A 14,984-nucleotide genomic window follows, 5' to 3' on the forward strand; every position below is an offset into this window, starting at 1 on the left:
GAGAGAGAGAGAGAGAGAGAGAGAGAGAGAGAGAGAGAGAGAGAGAGCGCCTGTTAGGTATCAGGAAGGGGTGCAGGGTAGTGGATGGTATATGGGGAAAGAGGGGCTGAGAAGGACAGGTGAGAAAGAAATAAAAAATATCAAACACTTGATTATGAGAATTTATAGGTAAATCTGTGGGTCAACCCAGGATTCTGGGTTTTAGACATCTTGGTAAGAGATATTTCTAGGAGAAGAAAGATGATACCCATGAGGTGGTGAGGATGATAGCTGGGAATCATGGGGAGGAGATGCAAGGCTGTTCCCTGGCTTACAGTGACACCAGTAAGGACCTCCTGGAGACTCACCACACCTCTTTAAACCTACAAACTGGGGACATAAACATACGTCACCCTGTGGGCCTGTAGTCCCAACGTTCAATCTCTGAGTGTTGTCATGTTCAGAAAGCACAGTTTCACAGACTAGGAAAATAATGAAAGGAATTTCATCCTTGATTTGCTTCTCTTATAGAAACTTATCCTGATTTTCTCACTCCCCACATGTCCAAGAAAAACTCATTTGCCTATAGCCACCTGCCCAGACTCTCTGCCAACAGACGGTTCATTTTTCTTTCCCCTCTTTCCCTTTGGCTCCGGGCTCATTTTGTAGATATACTCAATCTCTTTCATTCTCTCTCACAAACCCTCTCACTCTCTCCCTCCCTGCCTTTCTTAGACTTTTTTCCTTATCTATAAAAAAATGGAGACAATAAAACTTGTCTCATTTGCCTCCTGGAATTGTTGCAAGAAGCAAAAATCATTATATTTATGAAAAATATTTTGTGTTGATTGTAAAAGTAATTAATATGCTTGGGCAATTACTAACAGTTGTACAAAGAGCTGGACCTATATTATCTTTTTGATTCCTCACACCAATCCTATGAAGCGGGCATTTTTTTTTCTTTGAACCTGAGTCCTTGGTGCAACCTGCTTCATAGAAGAAGCTTGAGATTAATAATTTGAGAAGAGTATTCATCTTCTCTTTTTTCCCATAGCCATGCCCTGGGAAAAAAGCGAGGGGGAGATGTCATAATAAGAAAAAGAAGAGCACTAGAGATGATCAGTTTTGAAGAACTCCAAGTGTCACCTCAGCTTTCTGTCACACAAGGGCATCTTCCACAGAGCAGGGCACCAGTAGCCCTATTTTTTCACTGAACTCATGCCGTTTCTTGAGGCACCTCTCCCCATTCAGGAGCCTGGTGCTCACCTCTGAAGTAGACGGACACACAGGATTTGGGTGCGGGGCTGAGGGGCGGGTTAATCCTGGCTGACTCCACCACAAGCCGCAGCATGGCGTCGACCTTCTCTCAGTCCCCCTCTGTAGGAAGTTTCCTTCTTGGAGCGCCTGGGTCCAATGCTTCTCCCAGGGCTCCTGGGGCCAGTGGAGCCCTGGATCTGTTGCTTAGCAATAGTGGTGATGTCACAAAGGCAGGCGGTTCCAGGTTCTGGGGAGGAATCAAGGGGACTGAGAGGAGAGCAGGAGGGTAAAGTCACAGAGTATAAAGCAGGGGCTTAAGGTGACTAGGCCTGAAGAAACAAAATAGGATGGCTGCTTCTCATTTCTTCTTTCTTTTCTCTTTTCCTCATGCTGTCCTTCAGATTTCAAGAGCAGATACGAGATAATGTTTTCTCTATATACAAGCAAGTTATCTGGAGTGAGTGTTGCCCAAGTCACACCATTCAGATGAGGACATAAGACAAGTGAGACAAGACCTGAGGAAAGGAACAGGAATGGGAAAGACGACCTCAGTGTTGTTTCAGGGACAGTCCTGCCTGATGTGTAAGCAAACGTTTAGGCCTCGCTTTTCAGAAGGAAACCTAAGTTCAGATGTGAGTCTCTCTTTTTAGCAGAGGAAGTTAGCAAATTAATGAGCTCTTATGCCGGCCGAGTTTGTAAAGTTTAAGAAAAATCTCAATGTCATTGCAATTTTGCTGTGGCATCTTGACTACCCTCACAGCCTTCCAGCATGAGGATGGAGCTGAGTTACTGGCTCTTGTCATCAGGAAGGCTTTTTCTGCTTTAGGGTTGAACCTTGTATAGGTTACATCTTATCCAATGATTAGCGTGAAAATTAATGCATGAATTAAAATGTGTATTAGTTGGTGAAAACGTTCAAGTGTTTGTGGGTCTGTACATGTCTTTATTCTGCTCTTGCACTTGACTGACAGCCTGGCTGGATGTGTGCATCAATTAGGATGGGCTCCATGATGCTGAGGCAACAAATGAACCCCAAATCTCAGCAGCTCAAAATAATAAAGCTTTTTTTTTTAAATAGCAGCTTTACTGAGATGTAATTCACATACAATAAATTCAGCCTTTTAACTGTGCAGTTCAGGTTTTTAATACAGTCACAAGATTGTGTAATTATCACCACTATCTAATTCCAGAACATTCCATCACACCGAAAAGAAACTTCCTATCCATTAGCAGTCACTCCTCACTTCCCATAGTCCTTGGAAAGCATGAACCCAATTTTGTCTTTATAGATTTGCCAGTTCTGGACATTTCATATAGATGGAGTCAGACAATAGATAGCCTTTTGTGACTCTCTCCTTCTCCCCCTCCACCTCCTCCCCACCTTTTTCTTTTTCTTTTTTTTTTTTGAATTTTTTTATGAGAGTATATTTGAGCCAAATTGACAACATAAGCCGGGGAGCAAGATCTCAAATGCTCCCGTGATTGCCATTTTTTGCTGAGCATAATGTTTTCAAGTTTCATCCACATTGTAACATGTATCAGCGTTTTATTCCTTTACATTAACACAAAGCCGTCCATGGTTGGTACCAAAATTCTTACTGGGGCATTTGGGGCCCTCGCAGGCTCTGGCCTATGTCTCTCTTTCTCCACTCTCTGAGTACTGCTTCCTAGCTACACTGTCCTCGCCTTTTTAAAAAATGTTATCAAGCTTCCTTCTGCCTTAGAGCCTTTGTCTTTGCTGTTCCTTCTCCTGGACAGCTTCTCTCCCAGCTTCTGACCATGTGTCCTCATTCTCTCTTGGTTCAATGTCACTTTCACAGAGACACCTTCCCCACCACCAAAGCCCCCAAGCCAAGGCTGAGTCACTGTTCTCGGCACCTTGCACTTGTCCTTATTGTGGGTGGCATGGTGGGGAGCAGAGTTGTGAGGGGTTGCACTTCTAGGTTCTGGAGCCACACTGCCTGGGTTCCAGTTCTGCCTTTGATAATGACTGTGTGACCTTGGGCAAGATCCTCAACCTCTCTGGAAATGGCTATGCTAGAACCTAGCATATAAAGTCATTGAGAAGGTTAAATGAGGGAAGTCATTTATGCCACTTAGAATTTCTTTGGCATTCTCTAAATACTAGCCCTTACTATCACAATTATAAATTAAACAATTTTTAAAATACAGATTAGAAAGAAGTATGCTTTGTCAGTGCTGTATTCTCAGCACCCAGCACAGTGCTTATCATAGAGGAGGAATTTAAGAAATATTTGTGGATGAATAAAGGCCAAGTGTATTCCTACGGGACATCAGAGGAAGGAGGGGCGTCACAGAGAAGAGGTGGCCAACTCCAACCCATTGGTAGTCCTGGATGGAGAAAATGATTCTGAAGCTGCATCTGGGTTCAGAGGAAGAGCGGACTGTATTTAATCAATCACATCTGCTGTGGCAGAGGAAAAGAAACACTACAAGATAAGCACGTAGATTTGACAGTCCTGTTACAGAGAAGGTACACTGTCATGTTGGAAACAGTCTAGCATTGGAAAGTGACAATTTGTCTCCTTTTTCTCCACTGCCTGCCCCCAGCCTCTACTTTTCCTCTAGATACTCAAGACCCCCTATGGCATTGGGCTATTCACCCTATTTCCATCAGCATTACAAGTCAGTGGTCTCATTCCTGCCCTGATAGGGCAACCAAAATGAGCCAATCCCTTAATCACCCTAAAACAACTAGACTTGACCTCTGTTGGTGTTTTCCATCCCAGGGACATCTATACTTAAATCTAGCCTGGGAGTGGTGCAGTGTAGGGGTGGGTGATGAATCAAATGCCCCATTGGCCACGGGAGGAGTGAAGCTGAAGGGGAGGGGTGGGCGGGACATGCAGACCCCATGCCTGCAGCACCAGAAGGTGAGTCCAGTGCTCCCACAGCCACCGATTTTCCAAGAGAATCTAGAAATCTGGATTTTTACGTGTAATCTCCCAAGCAATTGAATACAAATTTTAAAAAGTAATGTGAAGGCCAAAGAAAATGATGTTGGGCTGTATTTGCCCTGCGTGCTATTTCTGCATGGGCCCTCACCGACCTCTTTGTCCCTCTGCGATTGTCTGGTGGCCTGGGCCTTCAGAATCCAGCCTCAGGTGACTTGCCCTCATGATTCAACCCTAATTCTCTCCTCGGAAATCTTTCTTCCAGAACACTCTGGTCCCTCATGGCAACTGCATATTTGAAAGCTGTTTGCCAGGTACTCTGCATGACCCCATTTCAACAGTACTTGGATAAGCTCTGGATGTTTCTTTTATTTATTTTTAATAGATTTTCTTTTTCTAGAGCAGTATCGGCTTCAGTCAAGTTCTATTTTGAAATTTATTTTTAGAGTGGTTGTTTCTCCAAGAGCCCATTCAGGTGGGCCTGGTCTTGCAGTGGCGGAGGGCTAAGGAACCACTTCCCTTTGCAGCGCGGCACTCCATGCCGGGTTTTCCCGCTCCCCGCCCCGCCCCGCCCTTCCCAAGCTGCGATCCACTTCCGCGTTTTGCTGGGCGTCGGAGGGCGGGGCGTGGGGGCGGTAACGCGCACGCGCGCTGGGAGCCGGCCCAGGCCGAGCGCGCGGCCCGCGGATTGCGGGTGAGGGATGGTCGGCCTGGCGGGGTGGCGGTCTTTGGTGGTCGCGGCCTGGGGCGGAGCGGGAGGGGGTCTCGTCGAGGGCCTCGGGGCTCCTGGGCATGTGGGGACCGAGGGCCGGAACCCACGCTGGGTCTGCCGGGCGTTTGCGGCCAGGGGCCGCGGGCGCCGAGCCGTCCCGGGCCCGGCGCGGGGGGCGGGGAGGACGACTCCTTGTCACGAACTCTCGGTGACCTTGGCTAAGTCACTTCACCCCCCCTGAGCCGGCGCCTTCGTCTGTGAAGTGAGAACGATAAGCCCCGCCTACTGGATGGGGCCGTTTGGAGGGTCAGTGACGAGACCCCCCGGGGTGGCCGCAGCCCCAGACGGTTTGCGGCCACCGACCGCCGCGACTGTGGGAGACGCCCTCTCGGGGTGGCATTTTGTTACCGGCTTCGCGGAATAACCCTCATTTGTGTGTTTTAAAACTCCGGAGTGTTATGAAGTCGTTGCAAAACTTTTGTTTAACAAAAACAAGAGACTTCAGGGGCTTCCTGAGGCCCACGTTGTCCCACTGACACTGCGGTGCCCATGAAGCTTTAGGGAATGGTGAGGAGCAAAGCGACCCGTAGCTTGGGAAGAATGAATATTTGATTCCTCTTGTTTGCCCAGACTCTTCTGGCTCACATAGGAAATCGAAGGCGCTGGCCAGGGAAAATTATTTTCTGTCCATAGGAGGCCTTTGGGATCTGTGGCGTCGCTCAGGTTTCCAGGGAACGAATTTTGTAGAGACTGAGTATGGAGGAACCTGTGGTGCCATAGCCTCTTTGGGGAGTGATGTGGGATATCAGGATCCCTCCTGGTAGGCCAGGCTCTCTGTTGTCATGAACACCCAACTATGAATGCTAGAAGGTCTCAAAAGCAAGAAGCCATATGAGATGCTCCAGGTTGGACGACATTTAGAATATCTGAATTGACTGAAACTTTCCACTGCAGGTGACTAGCATACGGACACCCGTTCTCTGACCTGCTACCCCTCTACTGACATGGCCCACCGGGGTGCAGAGAGGGACTTCCAGACCTCAGCACGACGCATGGGCACCTCGCTGCTCTTCCAGCTTTCAGTGCACGAGCGGGAGCTGGACCTGGTTTTTCTGGATCACAGCTATGCCAAGCCATGGAGTGCCCACCCAGATGCCAGTAGTGCTCGGCCCACCCGCACGCTCTTTGTTACTCCCCGGAGGCAGCACGAAAGTACCATGTGAGTGTGGGCTCCTCTCCTACGGGCTGCCATTGCTCTAACCGGGCAGTGATCAGATGGTGGGGATTCGAGAGGATTTTACTGTGAGGGGCATGGATGTTTAATTCAGGCACCTCGGGTAAAGCAGCGGGAGGATCCCAAGCCTATGTGTGGACATCAACACTCAAGACATCTAACGATTTAGGAAAGCAAGATGTTCAAAGGAAAGCAAACCACCTATTCCATTTAGATAATAGGACTTGTATGGAAAGAGGAAATTGAAGACGATTATTTAACTGGTGAAGAAAAAGACGGAAGAGATGACTTTTAAAAACTGCCACACAGTATTAGACTCATTCCTTTAGTCCAGTGTTCTGGCTTGCTCCAACACTGGCAACAATAACCTTTTTATGGGAATGCGATTTCTTTTCTGGCTTCACCTGCAAAGTTTAGGAGCATATTCCCAAGACCTTGCTTTCTGCCTTAGCTTGTTACAGAACTGTCACCCATGGGTGATCTTACCTTCTTAGGTCTGATTGTATTTTCAGCCGGCCTACATTATAGGGTAAGGAACTTTTTCATAAATTTAGTATGTAATAGGTGATATGATTACATTTGGCCTAAATAAACTTGTTTAGTAATTCTTTTGAGCTTTAAGGTGTTCTAATTATATTTCAAGATTTGTTGATATATTCTATTTTGATGATCAAATCACACTCTTGATAATTTTATAAACTTTTGGGGAAGGGTTTTTTGTTTGTTTGTTTGTTTTAATCTGACCTAATGTTTAATCTTTCCTTTAGCACAGGTTTTAGGTTTGTTGGGGAATAGAAATCTTGTATTTTGCTTCTTTAGGTTCCCTACTGAGCTAGAGGTACCATGATGTGTATGTTTTAAACACATGCAGAGTAGTGGTTTTTATTTCACTTTCCAATGAGGGCAGTATTTTGTTGGCTTTTGGATTGTACAGGGGACAGGATCTGTGACTTCAGAGAATAATCAGCGTAGGCCTGGTGCCTCTGGCCCAGGGCATAACTGATGAGCTCCTTTAAATAGAATTGGAAATCTTGTTCTCTTAGTTATGTAATAGTTTCTTGTTAACATTGAAACTCCTGTGTTCTTACCTCATGCCGTTTTTTTAAAATGAGATTCTATGGACTTGGTTATTTCAGTACTTAGAAAATGTTTTCCTCTTAAAAGTCACCTCCATTTATAGGCCTTGAAAGTGAGAGCTGGGCGTGTCCTAGAGACTTTTTATACTGTTGTGTCTGGAATCTGGTTGCAACTGGGATGTTAAGTGGGAGCCAGGGGAGAAGTTGGTGGGACTACTTCATGTAGGAATTTGATTCTAAGAGTGGTAAGAAGTCATTGAAGGATTTTAAGCTAGATATTGCATTTATGTCTTTTAAAGATCACTTTGAACTTTTGTTGAATAGATCAAAGTATAGAAGTGGGACAGAGAATACCTTCTAGGAGGCCATTGCAGTGGTGGGAGCCAGAGGTCACGGTGGCTTAGGTGGGAGGGGAAATAATACAGATGAAGAAAAATGAGTGGCCTTGAGGTATATTTCGTAGGCAGAGTCAACAGGACCTGCTGTAGCGAATTGGAAAAAGGGGCCAAGATTAAGGGACAAGGTGGAAGGAACTAGGATAACTTGTGGATTTCTGGCTTGAGCAACTGGGTGGTGCCATGAGTTGGGGTGGACTCAGGAGGGTAGTTGGAGTGGTGAAATCAAGAGTTCTCTTTTAGGCACACAAGTCTGCATCCCTTGCCATGTCTGGTCCAGAGAAGGTAATCAGCTCTGCCACCCGCCACTCAATCTAGCTGCTCATGATTTCACTTCATATAATAATGATGTGATTATTCCAACCATTGGGAATGGATACAGTAGGGTCGTTGAGGTCAGAAAGTTAAAGGTGATGTTTGGCAGATAGCAAATTGGCCATTGTGACTGGCATAGTATTCTGGGTGACAAAGTTGGTGCAGTGAAGGACCTGTGTAGCACTGGGATTTTGTTAACATTTTAGAACCTGAAAGATCCTTCAGCTGTCTATTTCTAGTTGTTTATGTTCTCAGCTCTTTTCACAGTGAATTAAATAGCTAAGGTGTCTACGTTCTAAGTGCTCTTAGACAATCCTGGGCTTTTACAGCATATAATTTACTACCAGTTAACTTGCTAGTGTAAGGGAAAGTTTGTCTTAAAACTAGATCAGGACTGTCCAGCAGAACTCTGCAGTGATAGAAATGTTCTGTAACCGTGCTATCCACTGGGGTAGCCGCTGGCCACATATGTCTGTTGAGTGCTTAAAATGTGGCTGGTGTGACCAAGGAACTGAATTTTTAATTCTATTTAATTTTTATTTGTTTAAATAGTTGCATGTGTCTTACAGCTATTATATTGGAAAGCACATCTAGGCAATCAACTATTTACTCTTGGAATATATTTGTCTTTCTTAAAAAAATAGCTGTTTGTCATTTTGTGCATAGACTCGTTTTAAAATGACTTTTTGCCGCCCCCCTCCCCTTAGCATGTATGAGTGTGTCAAAGGGTAGAGATCTCAACAAGTGGGGGAAAGATGAGTTTGGATCATAATTTTCTTACGAATATGTTCTTATACCTATTTTAAAGCTGATTATGTTAAAGAGACATTTTTGGCAACCAGATGATCATTAAACACCTGTGTTGTTTAAAGTACGTGTGGCCTGGTCCTATTTTCTGACCTGTTTACAGTGAATCAGACGTCCCAATAGACGTGGAGACAGTCACATCAACCCCTGTGCCACTCTACGACAATCAGAAGGCACGCAGCGTGATGAACGAGTGTGAAAGGCATGTCATCTTCGCCAGGACTGATGCAGATGCCCCTCCCCCACCAGAGGATTGGGAGGAGCATGTCAACAGGTAGGCCTTTCCTCAGGAGGACTGGTCACTACAGATTAATGCTTGCTATACTGTAAATGTTTCGTGTCATCTGCATCGAAACATGTTTACTAGGTGCTTACTTCATTATTTCATTTGCATCCACACAGTCAGAATGTTCTCTTAACTCTGCATCATAACTCCCAGCTCACTGTGCAGTGAGCTGCCCAAGAGCAGGGCTTGCATCTCAGCCATCTGCGTTCCCAAAACCTGAGACACTGCTTGGGACACAGTAGGCACATGATAAACATTTATTGAATAAATAAGTGAATTAAATTTCATAAGTATAATGAACTGTGTAGTTTATATGTACAAGATGTGATATGGGAGTTACCCAGATTATATTAAAACAAACAAACAAAAAACCCCCCTCAAAACCACAATGTATAATTGTGAGATACTAGTTTATATGGTCTACAACTAGAATAATGAAAATGTTTATTTGGAATCACCTGAAATGTTTAATATGAATGGCTTTTAAAAATAGATTTGCAGTCCGTGGTTTCCCATTTCCATGAGTCTGCTGGCTAGTTTCATTCCCTGGCCTCCCACTGACCCGGGGACTCCATACTCCTCTTCACGTCCTATCAGTGTTTATTTGGCAAACATTTGTTTATCTTTTGCTTGCTGCACAACAACTTTATGAAGGTCAAACTGACATAGCATACAGTTCACCTGCTTAATGTGTACATTTTAATATATTCATCACCACAGTCAATTTAATGAACATTTTCATCAACCTAAAAAGAAATTTTATATCTGTTAACAGTCACTTCCCATTTCCTCTCAACCCTTCCAACCCCTGGTACTTTCTGTGTCTCTAAATTCACCTGTTCTGCAATTTTCATATGAATGGAATCATACAATATGTGTCTTTGTGTCTGACTTCTCACACTTAGCGGAATGTTTGCCGGGTTCATGCATGTTGTAGCATGTGTCAGTATTTCATTCCTTTTTATTGCAAATGGTATTTGATGGACCACGCAGTGGACTACATGCTATTTATCCATTTATCTGTTGATGGATATTTGGGTTGCTTATACTTTCTGGAGATTATGAATATGCTGCTAGGAACATTTATGTACTTATGTGGACATAAGTTTTCAGTTCTTTTGCATGTATACTGAGGAGTAGGATTGCTGGGTCATATGGTAACTTATGTTTAACTTTTGAGGAATCTCCAGACTGGTTTCCAAAGGGGCTACACCATTTTATGTTCCCAAGGGCAATGTAAGAGAGTTCTGTTTCTTCACATCTTTGCCGACACTTAGTATTATTTGTCTTTTTCTTTATTACGACCGTCCTAGTGAGTGCGAAGTGACATCTCATCTTGGTTTTAATTTGCACTTCCCTGATGGCTTGCTCTCTAGTTACCTGCTATGTGTAAGGGATGCTAAAACTTTTGCACACTTGCCATAAGATTGGGGAGTGCTTATTTTCTGATAGTGGCAGAGGAAAAGGACGTTTGGTAGGAAGAAGAGTGGGGAAGTGGAGGCAGTTGTTGTGGTTCATGAGTCTGGTGGAATGCCACGGTGAGATGGAGCAGGTGTGCTCGTGCAATCAGGTGCTGTGAAGGAGGAGCAGTCCCGCCCTTGGGTGAAGAGCTTGTGAAGAAGTTGGGGGTCTTGAATTGAAATTAACGTGTGCCCTACAAAGAGGACATGTTCTCCAGAGCTTCAGGTAAAGAGGAAAACTGGTGTGAGCGAAGGTTACCTGCTGGGACATCACCAGAGCCAGCGATCTCAGAAGAACGGTTTAGCACTGTTGTTACAGTTGATAATAAAAACGATGACAGTGGTGGTAACAAAAACTGCTATTTGCTGAGTGCCTTCTAGGTGCCAGTCATTGTGCCAGCACTTCATGTGCATGATCTCCTAGTCCTCACAATAACCCTTGGAGGTCTGGCCCTTCTTCGTCTGTTTTATAGGACACAGAAACTGAGCTTAGGGAGGTTAAGGAACCTTAGTTAAGAAGTGATGGAGCAGGCAGTCTTTATTCAGAGCCCCGTGTTCTTGACTACTACCCTCTTTAAGGACAGTAAAAAGAGACCAGTTAGTGGTACTGAACAAGGTGGCCTCACACAGTTATGTATCCCTTTGTGGTGTCCTCAGTGTGCAATTTCAGAAACCACATGGGAGAACTGCCTTAGGTATTTTTTTATCAGTTGACCCTGGTCACGATCAAGAAGTTTTTTTGGAGACTCTACTTACCAAAATTATCAGAGACTTGATAATACATGTGAATACCAGTTTCTTAATTCATAAGGAGAGAGATAGCTGGAGGGCGGGTTAAGTGAGACACTGGGCGACCGGGCCAGAGCATTGATGCTCAGTTGGAGAGTCTGGGAGACTGTCTGTCCCAGAAGTGGGTGGGAGTGTGAGTCTGCCCCGGGGCCTGTCCTCCAACCAGGGAGCCAAATGCACCCATCTTTCCTCAAAGCTGGAGGAGCCCGCAGAATAGGCCGGGGCATACTTGCACTTGCCCGCACCTGCACCTGCCCTGTCCTGCGGAGAAGCACCAACAGACTCTTATCATCAACTTGTCTTTCTCCGTGAGGACCTCCATCCTTACATTATGACACTGCCACAGATTGATGTGATTCATTAGTGCTCAGTTTATCTCAGATTATTCATTAGTGTCTAATGAGATTTTAGAGGTGTCCTTATCTTATTAGTGACAGGCTTACAAACCATCTCTTCATGTAGGTCACTTTTGTACACAGCTGATCTCATTGTTTGGTGGTATGTATTGGCTTCACTTTCAGAGGTCACCACTTTATGACCTTGTCCCCAAACTCTGGATTTGTAAGCAGTTTGGAGCTTGCAGTTCCCTTTGTTCTGATTATAATCATCTTGTAGCCGTTCTTTCCCTTGACTTGATTATTAAATTGCTGCTTCTTGTCTTCCTGTATAAAATTATGTAAAATTACAGATTCTCATATCAAGAACTCGTGAACGATAGGACTAAGAATTTGTTTTCCTCAGAGAGCTTACTGATTATCAGTGGAGTCAGAAACTTAGTGTTCTGTTAGGGCCCTGTTTCCCCCTCTTGAATTATTTCAGTAGAAACTGCCTTCAAATGACTTTGTGTGTATAGAAAATGAAACCCTCCCAGCTGACTCTGACTTTCATTGGTAATGCCTAATATTTTGTGAAACAGTTTAAATGTCCCTCATGCCCGACTGTCCTAAAGAAATTGAACCAGCTTCCCCCCCCCCCCCCCCCCCGCCGATGTTTCTCAAATGCCAAGTTTAATTACATGCACAGCTTTTGAAAGGTGTTCAACAAAATACTCCTGACACATGACATGTGTCAGTATCGCTCAAATGGATTCTAGGACATTTCCAACATTTCAGCAGAAGAGTCTAGTGTCCTAAAGCAGGTTATCTTATCTTAGAAATCAAGACTTTTCTGAAATCTGCCAAAAGAAAACCATTCTCCTTTTTTAAATTTGCTCTAATTATACCCCTCAATATTGTATGTGTATCTGCGTATTAATCTTAGGTTGGATGTTTGAAATTTTGAGTCCAAGGTCTCTGAGTTGTTTATTTTCCCTCCCTTCCTCCTCCTCCTCCTCTTCCCTCTTTATCTCCCCTGCTGCCCTTCATTTTTTCCTTCCTTTTTCCTGGTGTTTAAGGAAAGAATTTTTATAATCTGAAAAGGTAAATGTGACCTATTCCATCTCTCTGATGTTCTTTGTCTCTCCCAGTTTGACTTCTGGTTTAAAAAAATTCTTTAGACATTTTAATACTGGATTCATCTCCCTTGAAAAATTAGTCTCTATCAGAGAAAGAATAATTACCTTTGCAAATATCAGGCTTTTCTAGGGCCAGTGTAACTTTTTGGCTTCTTTGGATAAGATGAGCCAGAGGTCAGAATGTTATTTTAGGTTCAGTCAGAGCATGGAGAACAAGATGATCTGATCTCATCTAAGAAATGAAGACTAGGCGTTTTTGTAGTCATGAAAATTGAATAGGTTTGGGTGAGGGAAGTGTGTTGACTCACCACAGTTCCCATCAGCTATTCGACTGTTTAGACTTATATTTAAAGTTCTGTCTCCTGTTTTTAAAATTTTCCTTAATTACATCTTTTGCATGCTCTTTATCTTAATCTTGGGTTAGTTCTTTCTTTTCTGCCCACTTAATTTTCCAGCCTCCCACGAAGCTGGCAAAATATAGAGAACATGTTTCAGTTCTTGGAATCACTTTGTTATATATCCAACAACAACTCTACAAACTTTTTTGGGGGATTTTAGACTCTCAACATTGTGGTTTTTTAATTTAATTTCAGCTGCTGTTGGTGTATGGGAGTAATTTTTAAATAGCTTTCTAACCCTCCTCCCATTTTGTTCACATCATTTTTCTTACTCCCACCATTTGAGCTTCAGAATATATATAAAGTAAGAAAAACAAATATAGAAAACATCCCATTATATAATAAAGAATGGGATAATTTTGGAAGTGCCGTTGGTGCTTCATAAATACATTATGCTTCATAAATAAATTATACCTCACTCATTGTCCTTGGAACTAAAGTTTGCAACATAAGCTTAAAGAAAGCTTAGGAGATTGTTGAACATGATGAAACAGTACTGGTTGCGTGACCTGTTTGATTGTCACTAAGCATCACTGCTGGGAGTGAGGCTGCAGTGTGATGCCGCTTTCAAGGTTTTTTATACATACTGTTTTCACAGAACTGCGAATTCAAAAATTTTAACACAGAACACCTTTGAGCTTCCATTTCAACCTCTAGAAATTATCCCACAGAGATACTTGCACAACCGGATAAAGATGCAGGTCGCTGTGTGCATGCGTGTATGGGAAAAGGAGGGGTGGTCACTGCCACTGTACTTAAGAGCAGGCAAAGAGACACCACCTAAATGCCCACCAGAAGAGCAGAACCAGCCAGCAAAAACAGAGAAGTGTATTAGTATGGAAATATACCCATGTTTCCAGGAAGCTTTTTAAACTCCTCGTGAACATCCTCTGTCTCCTGCCACCACGACCAGATTCGCAGACCCCCCAGACACCACATATGAGAGGTGTGACTTGTGCGAGTGCATTCTCCATTTATATAATGTGAACCAGCTGGTTCCCATAAGCTGTCCTGGTCCCAAGGTGTCCTGAGTCCCAGCACTGAGTTGACGCTTCCACTTCCCGCCTCCTAAGTCCAAAATCTCAATATCAAACAACAGCAAAAATAGACTGGATCTTGAAGTAGGCCGGATTAAGCCAAGAGAAGTGGGGGAAAATAAGAAAAAGGACAATTCCAAGAAACCTAAGATGGCTTCTGGTACCCCACAAGGGATTTACAAGAGTGGGAGATTTGTAGGCTAAAGACTTTGTGTAGCAAGGAAAGCTGAAGAAGTCTGTGATTGTGAATGGCAGCTGCTTTTGCTTCCATCCAGGGTCGTGGTCAACCTGAGTCTGCACTGCTGGGAGGAGCCTCAGAGATCACCTCCTCCGTGTCTGTTTTACTGTTAGGGAGCCTGAGGGCCGTAGTCAGCTCGTCATTGCGGCCTGTTCAGTGGCCTGGCTCCGAGTCAGTACTCTCCTAGGCTGCGTAGCTGTGGTCAGGTGTGAGATGGAGACATGTCGGTGGTTTATTTTACAGAAGAGAGAGAAGTCAGACCATGATTTTCCTCCTTTCTCGAGCACATTTACTCTAAGGACAGTGGGATAGCTGTACAGAGTGAATTACAAGGAGCCATCGTCCTCCCTCTGCATGGCAACCGGGCCATGCTGACGGTGTTCTTAGAGGAGCTGAGAAAATAGGGCACTTCCCTGATAGGGTACGATGGGACACGGGCTGGTCTGCTGTGAAGTCAGAGACCCTGAGATTACTTGACTGCCCTGTCGTGGTGAAGGGCTAGACCTATGGTGTGCCTAAGTCACATTTCAGTGTCCTCTGCTGCTCAGTCCCCATGGGCTTAGTGTGGTAGCAAGTGTGAGAGTTTGAGTTCGTGCTCAGCCGTTTACCTGACTTAGAATGTCATACACACAC

The 14,984-nt window shown here is 44.2% G+C and overlaps 2 protein-coding genes across 9 annotated transcripts in view; one reads left to right on the top strand and one right to left on the bottom strand.

The window, feature by feature from the left end:
* Positions 1–1,330, bottom strand: part of FER1L5 (fer-1 like family member 5) — a 42,876-nt gene extending 41,546 nt beyond the window's left edge. The window contains exon 1 of the mRNA XM_023524344.1: positions 1,246–1,330. Within this exon, the coding sequence (XP_023380112.1) occupies positions 1,246–1,330 (85 nt within the window). The remainder of the gene's footprint in view (positions 1–1,245) is intronic.
* A 3,439-nt stretch (positions 1,331–4,769) lies between these two features.
* Positions 4,770–14,984, top strand: part of KANSL3 (KAT8 regulatory NSL complex subunit 3) — a 44,473-nt gene continuing 34,258 nt past the window's right edge. For 6 of the 8 annotated variants that reach the window (XM_023524348.1, XM_023524352.1, XM_023524350.1 and 3 more), the window contains exons 1-3: positions 4,770–4,845; positions 5,818–6,082; positions 8,794–8,964. In XM_023524348.1, the coding sequence (XP_023380116.1) occupies positions 5,868–6,082; positions 8,794–8,964 (386 nt within the window). In that variant the 5' untranslated portion in view covers positions 4,770–4,845; positions 5,818–5,867. Of the gene's footprint in view, positions 4,846–4,934; positions 5,170–5,817; positions 6,627–8,793; positions 8,965–14,984 lie in introns of those variants that run through there. The other 2 variants (XM_023524349.1, XM_023524353.1) reach the window with 2 other exon arrangements.

Source organism: Pteropus vampyrus, unplaced genomic scaffold (assembly GCF_000151845.1).
Source record: "Pteropus vampyrus isolate Shadow unplaced genomic scaffold, Pvam_2.0 Scaffold461, whole genome shotgun sequence".
NCBI classification, from domain to species: Eukaryota; Metazoa; Chordata; class Mammalia; order Chiroptera; family Pteropodidae; genus Pteropus; species Pteropus vampyrus.